The sequence below is a fragment of the Phyllobates terribilis genome, unplaced genomic scaffold (genome assembly GCF_046119375.1).
Source record: "Phyllobates terribilis strain yellow unplaced genomic scaffold, ASM4611937v1 Scaffold_1__5_contigs__length_1240528914, whole genome shotgun sequence".
NCBI lineage: Eukaryota > Metazoa > Chordata > Amphibia > Anura > Dendrobatidae > Phyllobates > Phyllobates terribilis.
The window spans coordinates 840,460,942-840,476,392 of record NW_027362761.1 but is presented as its reverse complement, the minus strand read 5'-3'; the positions used below and the strand labels follow the sequence as shown (position 1 = coordinate 840,476,392).

At 36.1% G+C, this 15,451-nt stretch overlaps 1 protein-coding gene across 1 annotated transcript; it reads right to left on the bottom strand.

Moving 5' to 3' along the window:
• Positions 1-284: 284 nt before the first annotated feature.
• Positions 285-1,757, bottom strand: ATOH1 (atonal bHLH transcription factor 1). The gene has a single exon (XM_073655370.1). It carries the CDS (start codon positions 1,682-1,684, stop codon positions 1,037-1,039), a length of 648 nt encoding a protein of 215 aa, XP_073511471.1. The 5' UTR covers positions 1,685-1,757; the 3' UTR covers positions 285-1,036.
• Positions 1,758-15,451: the final 13,694 nt, after the last annotated feature.

Here is a 15,451-nt window from a genome sequence, read left to right as displayed (position 1 = left end):
CTTTTACTACACGGATTCATATAGAAATTAATAGCTTGTCATCATTGGGAAGATATATTATGGTTTGTGAAACCACAATTTTTAGAAATGTATTAGCCTTAAATTCAGATGTATGTGTTATAAAGAGCATACAATAATAATAATATTATTATTTTTAACAACAATTATTATTATAATTATTATTTGCACATGTATTACCAAATTAAACATAAGAGTGATAAATATCTACATAAAATGAATAGAATAATCTTTTTTTTTCAAAAAAAAAAAACTATTTTGACCCCCTCCTTAAAGCATCAATTGTAGGATTTTTTTCCTTAGATATAAAAGAAGCAATGAAGACGTGAGAGTTGTATTTTGCTGGATTTTTTATTTGTCTCCACAAATGGTTAATAAACGATGGCAGTGAATTGGACTAAATCAACATAAAACAACAGTTTCGAGGTTTTTTTTCATAGAAAAAGTAAAAAATACAAACAAAACATGAAAACGCCAGAATAAATAATCCCAATAATAATAATAATAATAATAGTAGTGGTGATGAGGATGATGAGCTACATCACAATCCAAAGGAATCAGTAATAAAAACTTTGACACCAGCAAACGCTTCCCCTCATCCGGACACGACAGGAGTGACACGAGTGGCTACGTGACAGTGGGACAGGTTGGCATCTTCTTGTCTCCACGCTCAGTGTTTTTTTGCCATCGTTGGCTGTTATAAAGTGCAAGAAGCTATAGAAACTCGGGCATATATAGTATAAAACTAGCATTTGTGGGTATTTACACGGGCGCACAGCTATGTACACGGGCGAGCTCCGATCTGGAAGACGTGTATTGTACATGGACACTGGTAGAGTGGGCAACAAAAGACACATGGCAGTTGGCAGAGTTCTGTTACCAGGGCAGAACATGGTATGCTAGGACAGTGAACCATTGAGTGCCAGCCACTGGCGCGGTCATGGCAGCGGTACAGTCGGGGGGCACAGGGTCCTCTTGACACTTGGCTGTGGGCAGAGCTGCTGCCCCTCCGTGCCCTCTAGCTGGCCTCGTCCGAGTCGCTGTAGTGGGAGTGCGGGGAGAACTCGCCGTCACTCCGGTGGGATCGGGGGGAAGTTTTGCTCTCGTCTCCGGACCCCCGGGCTCCCGGTGATGGGGGCGAGGACTGGAAGGTGAGCGGCTCCAGGGGGTGCAGAGGGTACGGGGGGCACGGCTGGGCGTGCTCCGGGGGCGCCTGCAGCAGGTCGGACAGGGCGTTGATGTAGATCTGCGCCATCTGCAGGGTCTCGTACTTGGACAACTTCTTGTCATTGTTGAAGGAGGGGATGACATTCCGGAGCTGATCGAAGGCGTGATTGAGGCCGTGCATCCGCCTCCTCTCCCGGGCATTAGCTGCCAGTCTGCGCTGCTTCTGCACCCCATTGCCCTTTCCCGGCGGTGCCCGCTGCTGGCAGAGCTCCTCTCCGTCCTCCTCTTCGTCATCTTCCTCCTCAGCCCGCAGCCCCTTGATCTTGCAGAGGTCCCGCACCTTGTGCGCTCTGCCGGGCTGCTGCAGCAGGTAGTCGTGTGACGGCTGCAGGGAGGAGGCGGAGAGCCAGGCTCGGGGGTCACTGGCATCCAGCAGGTACGGCTCCTGGGGCAGCTCCTCGCAGCACCAGTCAGCGGCAGTCGGCAGCAGGCGGGACATGGCGGCACTAGTCAGACGCTGCTCTCTCGCGTGCACTCGGCTCCTCTCCGGTTGCTACAGGTGAGGGGGTCCTTTAAAAGCGGCACGCGCCGCTCTGCTCCCCCCGTGCCGCCCCCCTGCCCCCCCTCTGGATCCCGGCACCGCTCCTGTCGCGTGTCAATACGGCCAATGGCAGTCGCGTGCTCACAGCCAATCAGCGAGCGCCCTGCCGGTGTGCTACATGTGTGTGATACGTGGGGAGATCGGCGGAGACTGCGGGCTGTTATAGCTATCTATTATCTATATATCCATATATCTATCATCTATATATCCATATATCTATCATCTATATATCCATATATCTATCATCTATATATCCATATATCTATCATCTATATATCCATATATCTATTATCTATATATCCATATATCTATCATCTATATATCCATATATCTATTATCTATATATCCATATATCTATCATCTATATATCCATATATCTATCATCTATATATCCATATATCTATTATCTATATATCCATATATCTATCATCTATATATCCATATATCTATCATCTATATATCCATATATCTATTATCTATATATCCATATATCTATCATCTATATATCCATATATCTATCATCTATATATCCATATATCTATTATCTATATATCCATATATCTATCATCTATATATCCATATATCTATTATCTATATATCCATATATCTATCATCTATATATCCATATATCTATTATCTATATATCCATATATCTATTATCTATATATCCATATATCTATCATCTATATATCCATATATCTATTATCTATATATCCATATATCTATTATCTATATATCCATATATCTATCATCTATATATCCATATATCTATTATCTATATATCCATATATCTATCATCTATATATCCATATATCTATTATCTATATATCCATATATCTATTATGTATATATCCATATATCTATCATCTATATATCCATATATCTATTATCTATATATCCATATATCTATCATCTATATATCCATATATCTATTATCTATATATCCATATATCTATCATCTATATATCCATATATCTATTATCTATCTATCATCTATATATCCATATATCTATCATCTATATATCCATATATCTATTATGTATATATCCATATATCTATCATCTATATATCCATATATCTATTATCTATATATCCATATATCTATCATCTATATATCCATATATCTATTATCTATATATCCATATATCTATCATCTATATATCCATATATCTATTATCTATATATCCATATATCTATCATCTATATATCCATATATCTGTTATCTATATATCCATATATCTATCATCTATATATCCATATATCTATCATCTATATATCCATATATCTATCATCTATATATCCATATATCTATTATCTATATATCCATATATCTATCATCTATATATCCATATATCTATTATCTATATATCCATATATCTATCATCTATATATCCATATATCTATCATCTATATATCCATATATCTATTATCTATATATCCATATATCTATCATCTATATATCCATATATCTATCATCTATATATCCATATATCTATTATCTATATATCCATATATCTATCATCTATATATCCATATATCTATCATCTATATATCCATATATCTATTATCTATATATCCATATATCTATCATCTATATATCCATATATCTATTATCTATATATCCATATATCTATCATCTATATATCCATATATCTATTATCTATATATCCATATATCTATTATCTATATATCCATATATCTATCATCTATATATCCATATATCTATTATCTATATATCCATATATCTATCATCTATATATCCATATATCTATTATCTATATATCCATATATCTATCATCTATATATCCATATATCTATTATCTATATATCCATATATCTATTATGTATATATCCATATATCTATCATCTATATATCCATATATCTATTATCTATATATCCATATATCTATCATCTATATATCCATATATCTATTATCTATATATCCATATATCTATCATCTATATATCCATATATCTATTATCTATCTATCATCTATATATCCATATATCTATCATCTATATATCCATATATCTATTATGTATATATCCATATATCTATCATCTATATATCCATATATCTATTATCTATATATCCATATATCTATCATCTATATATCCATATATCTATTATCTATATATCCATATATCTATCATCTATATATCCATATATCTATTATCTATATATCCATATATCTATCATCTATATATCCATATATCTATAATCTATATATCCATATATCTATTATCTATATATCCATATATCTATCATCTATATATCCATATATCTATTATCTATATATCCATATATCTATTATCTATATATCCATATATCTATCATCTATATATCCATATATCTATTATCTATATATCCATATATCTATTATCTATATATCCATATATCTATTATATATCTATTATCTATATATCCATATATCTATTATATATCTATTATCTATATATCCATATATCTATTATTTATATATCCATATATCTATTATATATCTATTATCTGTATATCCATATATCTATTATCTATCTATCTATCTATCTATTATCTATCCATATATTTATTATCTATATATCCATATATCTATATATCTATTATATATCTATTATCTATATATCCATATATCTATTATCTATATATCCATATATCTATATATCTATTATATATCTATTATCTATCTATCTATTATCTATCCATATATCTATCTATCTATCTATCTGTCATCTATCTATCCATCTATCTATTATCTATCCATATATCTATCTATCATCTATCTGTCATCTATCTATCCTATATCTATTATATATCTATCCTTCTATCTATCTATCTATCTATCTATCTATCTATCCTTCTATCTATCATCTGTCATCTATCTATCCCATATCTATCTATCTCTCTATCTATCTATCTATTTATCCATATCTATCTATCTATCATCTATCTGTCATCTATCTATCCCATATCTATCTATCTATCTATTATCTATCTATCTATTTATCCATATCTATCTATCTATCTATTTATTAACTATTATCCATTTATCTATTATCTATATATTATCTATCTGTTAATCTATCTATCTATTATCTCTCTCTCATATCTATCTATTAGCTCTCTCATATCTATCTATCTATCTATCTATCCTTCTATCATATATCTCTCTCATATCTATCTATTATCTATTTATCTAATATATCTATCTATCTATCTATCATCTATCTGTCATCTATCTATCTATCCATTTATCCATATCTATTTATGTATCTATTTTCTATTAACTATTATCCATTTATCTATTATCTATCTATTATCTATCTGTTAATCTATCTATCTATTATCTCTCTCTCATATCTATCTATTAGCTCTCTCATATCTATCTATCTATCTATCTATCTATCTCATATCTATCTATTTATCTATCTATCCTTCTATCTATCATATATCTCTCTCATATCTATTATCTATTTATCTAATCTATCTATCTATCTATCTATTTATCCATATCTATCTATCTATCTATCTATCTATCTATCTATCTATCTCTCTATCCTTCTATCTATCTATCATATATCTCTCTCATATCTATTATCTATTTATCTAATCTATCTATCTATTTATCCATATCTATCTATCTATCTGTCATCTATATGTCATCTATCTATCTATCTATCTATTATCTATCTATCATCTATCTATCTATCTATCTATCTATTATCTATCTATCATCTATATATCTATTATCTATCTATTTATCCATATCTATCTATCTATTAACTATTATCCATTTATCTATTATCTATCTATTATCTATCTGTTAATCTATCTATCTATTATCTCTATCTCATATCTATCTATTAGCTCTCTCATATTTATCTATCCCATATGTATCTCTCTATCTATCTATCTATCTATCTATCTATCTATCTATCTATCTATCTATCCTTCTATGTATCATATATCTCTCTCATATCTATCTATTATCTATTTATCTAATCTATCTATCTATTTATCCATATCTATCTATCTGTCATCTATCTATCTATCTATCTATCTATCTATCTATCTATCTATCTATCTATTATCTATCTCGCTAGCTATCATCTCCCCTCTCTCTCCATCAGTCTATTATCTAGCTATCTGTATGAGAGGTGCCGCCGGCATGTGGAGCTTTGTGCCCCGGGTGTGCCGCACACGTGTACATTGGTGCCTGGGGCTGCGGCTTTATCGCCACCTCGTCAGCTGCAGACTCCGCACACGAGCGCAGGACGACTCCAGGGGACAGAAGGGTTAATGTGACACACTGGAGGGATCTGCCCCTGCCCTCCTCCTATGGAGGCGCTGCCCCCTCTGCTCTCACCTGTGCTCTGCTATAACTCTGCTCCTGGCACAAGGATCAGAATTCCAGCTCCAGTCACCCCCTGCCACCGCGCCCCACCCCGGACTCATGGTGCCATCTGTCCACTAGAGGCGCCTATAGCCCGATCCCTATACAGCAGTACACGTCTGCCTCTGCCTATATACTACTGTATGAGCACATGATAGCCAAGTCAGTGTATACAACGTGTCTACATCTATACTATTACATGTCCTGGAGGCTGTATATTTTACTAGTCTGCTTATTTACATCTACACCATAAGTATATACCAGCATATGTAGCTCCTGACTACCTATATACATCGGTATCATAGGTATATACCAATGTATGTAGCAGGTGTCTGCCTGTATATATCTAAACTGTACATATACACCACTGTATGTTTCAGGTATCAATCTGTATACATCCATACCATGGTTATATAGCAGTGTATGTAGCAGGTGTCTGCCTGTATTCATCTATACTGTATATACATTCCAGTGTATGTAGCAGGCGTCTGCCTGTATTCATCTATACTGTATATACATTCCAGTGTATGTAGCAGGTGTCTGCCTGTATATATCTATACTGTATATACATTCCAGTGTATGTAGCAGGTGTCTGCCTGTATTCATCTATACTGTATATACATTCCAGTGTATGTAGCAGGTGTCTGCCTGTATATATCTATACTGTATATACATTCCAGTGTATGTAGCAGGTGTCTGCCTGTATATATCTATACTGTATATACATTCCAGTGTATGTAGCAGGTGTCTGCCTGTATACATCTATACTGTATATACATTCCAGTGTATGTAGCAGGTGTCTGCCTGTATATATCTATACTGTATATACATTCCAGTGTATGTAGCAGGTGTCTGCCTGTATACATCTATACTGTATATACATTCCAGTGTATGAAGCAGGTGTCTGCCTGTATATATCTATACTGTATATACATTCCAGTGTATGTAGCAGGTGTCTGCCTGTATATATCTATACTGTATATACATTCCAGTGTATGTAGCAGGTGTCTGCCTGTATACATCTATACTGTATATACATTCCAGTGTATGTAGCAGGTGTCTGCCTGTATATATCTATACTGTATATACATTCCAGTGTATGTAGCAGGTGTCTGCCTGTATACATCTATACTGTATATACATTCCAGTGTATGAAGCAGGTGTCTGCCTGTATATATCTATACTGTATATACATTCCAGTGTATGTAGCAGGTGTCTGCCTGTATACATCTATACTGTATATACATTCCAGTGTATGTAGCAGGTGTCTGCCTGTATACATCTATACTGTATATACATTCCAGTGTATGTAGCAGGTGTCTGCCTGTATATATCTATACTGTATATACATTCCAGTGTATGTAGCTGGTGTCTGCCTGTATACATCTATACTGTATATACATTCCAGTGTATGTAGCAGGTGTCTGCCTGTATACATCTATACTGTATATACATTCCAGTGTATGTAGCAGGTGTCTGCCTGTATATATCTATACTGTATATACATTCCAGTGTATGTAGCAGGTGTCTGCCTGTATACATCTATACTGTATATACATTCCAGTGTATGAAGCAGGTGTCCGCCTGTATATATCTATACTGTATATACATTCCAGTGTATGTAGCCGGTGTCTGCCTGTATACATCTATACTGTATATACATTCCAGTGTATGTAGCAGGTGTCTGCCTGTATACATCTATACTGTATATATACATTCCAGTGTATGTAGCCGGTGTCTGCCTGTATACATCTATACTGTATATACATTCCAGTGTATGTAGCAGGTGTCTGCCTGTATACATCTATACTGTATATACATTCCAGTGTATGTAGCCTGTGTCTGCCTGTATACATCTATACTGTATATACATTCCAGTGTATGTAGCAGGTGTCTGCCTATATTCATCTATACTGTATATATACATTCCAGTGTATGTAGCAGGTGTCTGCCTGTATACATCTATACTGTATATACATTCCAGTGTATGTAGCAGGTGTCTGCCTGTATACATCTATACTGTATATATACATTCCAGTGTATGTAGCAGGTGTCTGCCTGTATACATCTATACTGTATATATACATTCCAGTGTATGTAGCAGGCGTCTGCCTGTATGCATCTATACTGTATATACATTCCAGTGTATGTAGCCGGTGTCTGCCTGTATACATCTATACTGTATATACATTCCAGTGTATGTAGCAGGTGTCTGCCTATATTCATCTATACTGTATATATACATTCCAGTGTATGTAGCAGGTGTCTGCCTGTATACATCTATACTGTATATACATTCCAGTGTATGTAGCAGGTGTCTGCCTGTATTCATCTATACTGTATATACATTCCAGTGTATGTAGCAGGTGTCTGCCTGTATACATCTATACTGTATATATACATTTCAGTGTATGTAGCAGGTGTCTGCCTGTATACATCTATACTGTATATACATTCCAGTGTATGAAGCAGGTGTCCGCCTGTATATATCTATACTGTATATACATTCCAGTGTATGTAGCCGGTGTCTGCCTGTATACATCTATACTGTATATACATTCCAGTGTATGAAGCAGGTGTCCGCCTGTATGCATCTATACTGTATATACATTCCAGTGTATGTAGCAGGTGTCTGCCTGTATACATCTATACTGTATATACATTCCAGTGTATGTAGCAGGTGTCCGCCTGTATACATCTATACTGTATATATACATTCCAGTGTATGTAGCCGGTGTCTGCCTGTATACATCTATACTGTATATACATTCCAGTGTATGTAGCAGGTGTCTGCCTGTATACATCTATACTGTATATACATTCCAGTGTATGTAGCAGGTGTCTGCCTGTATACATCTATACTGTATATATACATTCCAGTGTATGTAGCAGGCGTCTGCCTGTATGCATCTATACTGTATATACATTCCAGTGTATGTAGCCGGTGTCTGCCTGTATACATCTATACTGTATATACATTCCAGTGTATGTAGCAGGTGTCTGCCTATATTCATCTATACTGTATATATACATTCCAGTGTATGTAGCAGGTGTCTGCCTGTATACATCTATACTGTATATACATTCCAGTGTATGTAGCAGGTGTCTGCCTGTATACATCTATACTGTATATATACATTCCAGTGTATGTAGCAGGTGTCTGCCTGTATACATCTATACTGTATATATACATTCCAGTGTATGTAGCAGGCGTCTGCCTGTATGCATCTATACTGTATATACATTCCAGTGTATGTAGCCGGTGTCTGCCTGTATACATCTATACTGTATATACATTCCAGTGTATGTAGCAGGTGTCTGCCTATATTCATCTATACTGTATATATACATTCCAGTGTATGTAGCAGGTGTCTGCCTGTATACATCTATACTGTATATACATTCCAGTGTATGTAGCAGGTGTCTGCCTGTATTCATCTATACTGTATATACATTCCAGTGTATGTAGCAGGTGTCTGCCTGTATACATCTATACTGTATATATACATTTCAGTGTATGTAGCAGGTGTCTGCCTGTATACATCTATACTGTATATACATTCCAGTGTATGTAGCAGGTGTCTGCCTGTATACATCTATACTGTATATACATTCCAGTGTATGTAGCAGGTGTCTGCCTGTATACATCTATACTGTATATACATTCCAGTGTATGTAGCAGGTGTCTGCCTGTATACATCTATACTGTATATATACATTCCAGTGTATGTAGCAGGCGTCTGCCTGTATGCATCTATACTGTATATACATTCCAGTGTATGTAGCCGGTGTCTGCCTGTATACATCTATACTGTATATACATTCCAGTGTATGTAGCAGGTGTCTGCCTATATTCATCTATACTGTATATATACATTCCAGTGTATGTAGCAGGTGTCTGCCTGTATACATCTATACTGTATATACATTCCAGTGTATGTAGCAGGTGTCTGCCTGTATACATCTATACTGTATATGTACATTCCAGTGTATGTAGCAGGTGTCTGCCTGTATACATCTATACTGTGTATATACATTCCAGTGTATGTAGCAGGCGTCTGCCTGTATGCATCTATACTGTATATACATTCCAGTGTATGTAGCCGGTGTCTGCCTGTATACATCTATACTGTATATACATTCCAGTGTATGTAGCAGGTGTCTGCCTATATTCATCTATACTGTATATATACATTCCAGTGTATGTAGCAGGTGTCTGCCTGTATACATCTATACTGTATATACATTCCAGTGTATGTAGCAGGTGTCTGCCTGTATTCATCTATACTGTATATACATTCCAGTGTATGTAGCAGGTGTCTGCCTGTATACATCTATACTGTATATATACATTTCAGTGTATGTAGCAGGTGTCTGCCTGTATATATCTATACTGTATATACATTCCAGTGTATGTAGCAGGTGTCTGCCTGTATACATCTATACTGTATATACATTCCAGTGTATGTAGCAGGTGTCTGCCTGTATACATCTATACTGTATATACATTCCAGTGTATGTAGCAGGTGTCTGCCTGTATACATCTATACTGTATATACCTGTATATACATTCCAGTGTATGTAGCAGGTGTCTGCCTGTATATATCTATACTGTATATACATTCCAGTGTATGTAGCAGGTGTCTGCCTGTATACATCTATACTGTATATATACAATCCGGTGTATGTAGCAGGTGTCTGCCTGTATACATCTATACTGTATATACATTCCAGTGTATGTAGCAGGTGTCCGCCTGTATACATCTATACTGTATATACATTCCAGTGTATGTAGCCGGTGTCTTCCTGTATACATCTATACTGTATATACATTCCAGTGTATGTAGCAGGTGTCTGCCTGTATTCATCTATACTGTATATATACATTCCAGTGTATGTAGCAGGTGTCTGCCTGTATACATCTATACTGTAAATACATTCCAGTGTATGTAGCAGGTGTCTGCCTGTATACATCTATACTGTATATACATTCCAGTGTATGTAGCAGGTGTCTGCCTGTATTCATCTATACTGTATATACATTCCAGTGTATGTAGCAGGTGTCTGCCTGTATACATCTATACTGTATATATACATTTCAGTGTATGTAGCAGGTGTCTGCCTGTATACATCTATACTGTATATACATTCCAGTGTATGAAGCAGGTGTCCGCCTGTATATATCTATACTGTATATACATTCCAGTGTATGTAGCCGGTGTCTGCCTGTATACATCTATACTGTATATAAATTCCAGTGTATGAAGCAGGTGTCCGCCTGTATGCATCTATACTGTATATACATTCCAGTGTATGTAGCAGGTGTCTGCCTGTATACATCTATACTGTATATACATTCCAGTGTATGTAGCAGGTGTCCGCCTGTATACATCTATACTGTATATATACATTCCAGTGTATGTAGCCGGTGTCTGCCTGTATACATCTATACTGTATATACATTCCAGTGTATGTAGCAGGTGTCTGCCTGTATACATCTATACTGTATATACATTCCAGTGTATGTAGCAGGTGTCTGCCTGTATACATCTATACTGTATATATACATTCCAGTGTATGTAGCAGGCGTCTGCCTGTATGCATCTATACTGTATATACATTCCAGTGTATGTAGCCGGTGTCTGCCTGTATACATCTATACTGTATATACATTCCAGTGTATGTAGCAGGTGTCTGCCTATATTCATCTATACTGTATATATACATTCCAGTGTATGTAGCAGGTGTCTGCCTGTATACATCTATACTGTATATACATTCCAGTGTATGTAGCAGGTGTCTGCCTGTATACATCTATACTGTATATATACATTCCAGTGTATGTAGCAGGTGTCTGCCTGTATACATCTATACTGTATATATACATTCCAGTGTATGTAGCAGGCGTCTGCCTGTATGCATCTATACTGTATATACATTCCAGTGTATGTAGCCGGTGTCTGCCTGTATACATCTATACTGTATATACATTCCAGTGTATGTAGCAGGTGTCTGCCTATATTCATCTATACTGTATATATACATTCCAGTGTATGTAGCAGGTGTCTGCCTGTATACATCTATACTGTATATACATTCCAGTGTATGTAGCAGGTGTCTGCCTGTATACATCTATACTGTATATACATTCCAGTGTATGTAGCAGGTGTCTGCCTGTATACATCTATACTGTATATACCTGTATATACATTCCAGTGTATGTAGCAGGTGTCTGCCTGTATATATCTATACTGTATATACATTCCAGAGTATGTAGCAGGTGTCTGCCTGTATACATCTATACTGTATATATACAATCCGGTGTATGTAGCAGGTGTCTGCCTGTATACATCTATACTGTATATACATTCCAGTGTATGTAGCAGGTGTCCGCCTGTATACATCTATACTGTATATACATTCCAGTGTATGTAGCCGGTGTCTTCCTGTATACATCTATACTGTATATACATTCCAGTGTATGTAGCAGGTGTCTGCCTGTATTCATCTATACTGTATATATACATTCCAGTGTATGTAGCAGGTGTCTGCCTGTATACATCTACACTGTAAATACATTCCAGTGTATGTAGCAGGTGTCTGCCTGTATACATCTATACTGTATATACATTCCAGTGTATGTAGCAGGTGTCTGCCTGTATTCATCTATACTGTATATACATTCCAGTGTATGTAGCAGGTGTCTGCCTGTATACATCTATACTGTATATATACATTTCAGTGTATGTAGCAGGTGTCTGCCTGTATACATCTATACTGTATATACATTCCAGTGTATGAAGCAGGTGTCCGCCTGTATATATCTATACTGTATATACATTCCAGTGTATGTAGCCGGTGTCTGCCTGTATACATCTATACTGTATATAAATTCCAGTGTATGAAGCAGGTGTCCGCCTGTATGCATCTATACTGTATATACATTCCAGTGTATGTAGCAGGTGTCTGCCTGTATACATCTATACTGTATATACATTCCAGTGTATGTAGCAGGTGTCCGCCTGTATACATCTATACTGTATATATACATTCCAGTGTATGTAGCCGGTGTCTGCCTGTATACATCTATACTGTATATACATTCCAGTGTATGTAGCAGGTGTCTGCCTGTATACATCTATACTGTATATACATTCCAGTGTATGTAGCAGGTGTCTGCCTGTATACATCTATACTGTATATATACATTCCAGTGTATGTAGCAGGCGTCTGCCTGTATGCATCTATACTGTATATACATTCCAGTGTATGTAGCCGGTGTCTGCCTGTATACATCTATACTGTATATACATTCCAGTGTATGTAGCAGGTGTCTGCCTATATTCATCTATACTGTATATATACATTCCAGTGTATGTAGCAGGTGTCTGCCTGTATACATCTATACTGTATATACATTCCAGTGTATGTAGCAGGTGTCTGCCTGTATACATCTATACTGTATATATACATTCCAGTGTATGTAGCAGGTGTCTGCCTGTATACATCTATACTGTATATATACATTCCAGTGTATGTAGCAGGCGTCTGCCTGTATGCATCTATACTGTATATACATTCCAGTGTATGTAGCCGGTGTCTGCCTGTATACATCTATACTGTATATACATTCCAGTGTATGTAGCAGGTGTCTGCTTATATTCATCTATACTGTATATATACATTCCAGTGTATGTAGCAGGTGTCTGCCTGTATACATCTATACTGTATATACATTCCAGTGTATGTAGCAGGTGTCTGCCTGTATTCATCTATACTGTATATACATTCCAGTGTATGTAGCAGGTGTCTGCCTGTATACATCTATACTGTATATATACATTTCAGTGTATGTAGCAGGTGTCTGCCTGTATACATCTATACTGTATATACATTCCAGTGTATGTAGCAGGTGTCTGCCTGTATACATCTATACTGTATATACATTCCAGTGTATGTAGCAGGTGTCTGCCTGTATACATCTATACTGTATATACATTCCAGTGTATGTAGCAGGTGTCTGCCTATATTCATCTATACTGTATATATACATTCCAGTGTATGTAGCAGGTGTCTGCCTGTATACATCTATACTGTATATACATTCCAGTGTATGTAGCAGGTGTCTGCCTGTATTCATCTATACTGTAAATACATTCCAGTGTATGTAGCAGGTGTCTGCCTGTATACATCTATACTGTATATATACATTTCAGTGTATGTAGCAGGTGTCTGCCTGTATACATCTATACTGTATATACATTCCAGTGTATGTAGCAGGTGTCTGCCTGTATACATCTATACTGTATATACATTCCGGTGTCTGCCTGTATACATCTATACTGTATATACATTCCAGTGTATGTAGCAGGTGTCTGCCTGTATACATCTATACTGTATATACCTGTATATACATTCCAGTGTATGTAGCAGGTGTCTGCCTGTATATATCTATACTGTATATACATTCCAGTGTATGTAGCAGGTGTCTGCCTGTATACATCTATACTGTATATATACAATCCGGTGTATGTAGCAGGTGTCTGCCTGTATACATCTATACTGTATATACATTCCAGTGTATGTAGCAGGTGTCCGCCTGTATACATCTATACTGTATATACATTCCAGTGTATGTAGCCGGTGTCTGCCTGTATACATCTATACTGTATATACATTCCAGTGTATGTAGCAGGTGTCTGCCTGTATTCATCTATACTGTATATATACATTCCAGTGTATGTAGCAGGTGTCTGCCTGTATACATCTATACTGTATATACATTCCAGTGTATGTAGCAGGTGTCTGCCTGTATACATCTATACTGTATATACATTCCAGTGTATGTAGCAGGTGTCTGCCTGTATTCATCTATACTGTATATACATTCCAGTGTATGTAGCAGGTGTCTGCCTGTATACATCTATACTGTATATATACATTTCAGTGTATGTAGCAGGTGTCTGCCTGTATACATCTATACTGTATATACATTCCAGTGTATGAAGCAGGTGTCCGCCTTTATATATCTATACTGTATATACATTCCAGTGTATGTAGCCGGTGTCTGCCTGTATACATCTATACTGTATATAAATTCCAGTGTATGAAGCAGGTGTCCGCCTGTATGCATCTATACTGTATATACATTCCAGTGTATGTAGCAGGTGTCTGCCTGTATACATCTATACTGTATATACATTCCAGTGTATGTAGCAGGTGTCCGCCTGTATACATCTATACTGTATATATACATTCCAGTGTATGTAGCCGG

Coding starts and splice junctions, on each gene's coding strand:
- ATOH1 (XM_073655370.1), bottom strand. CDS start 1,684: ATGTCCCGCCTGCTGCCGACTGCCGCTGACTGGTGCTGCGAGGAGCTG.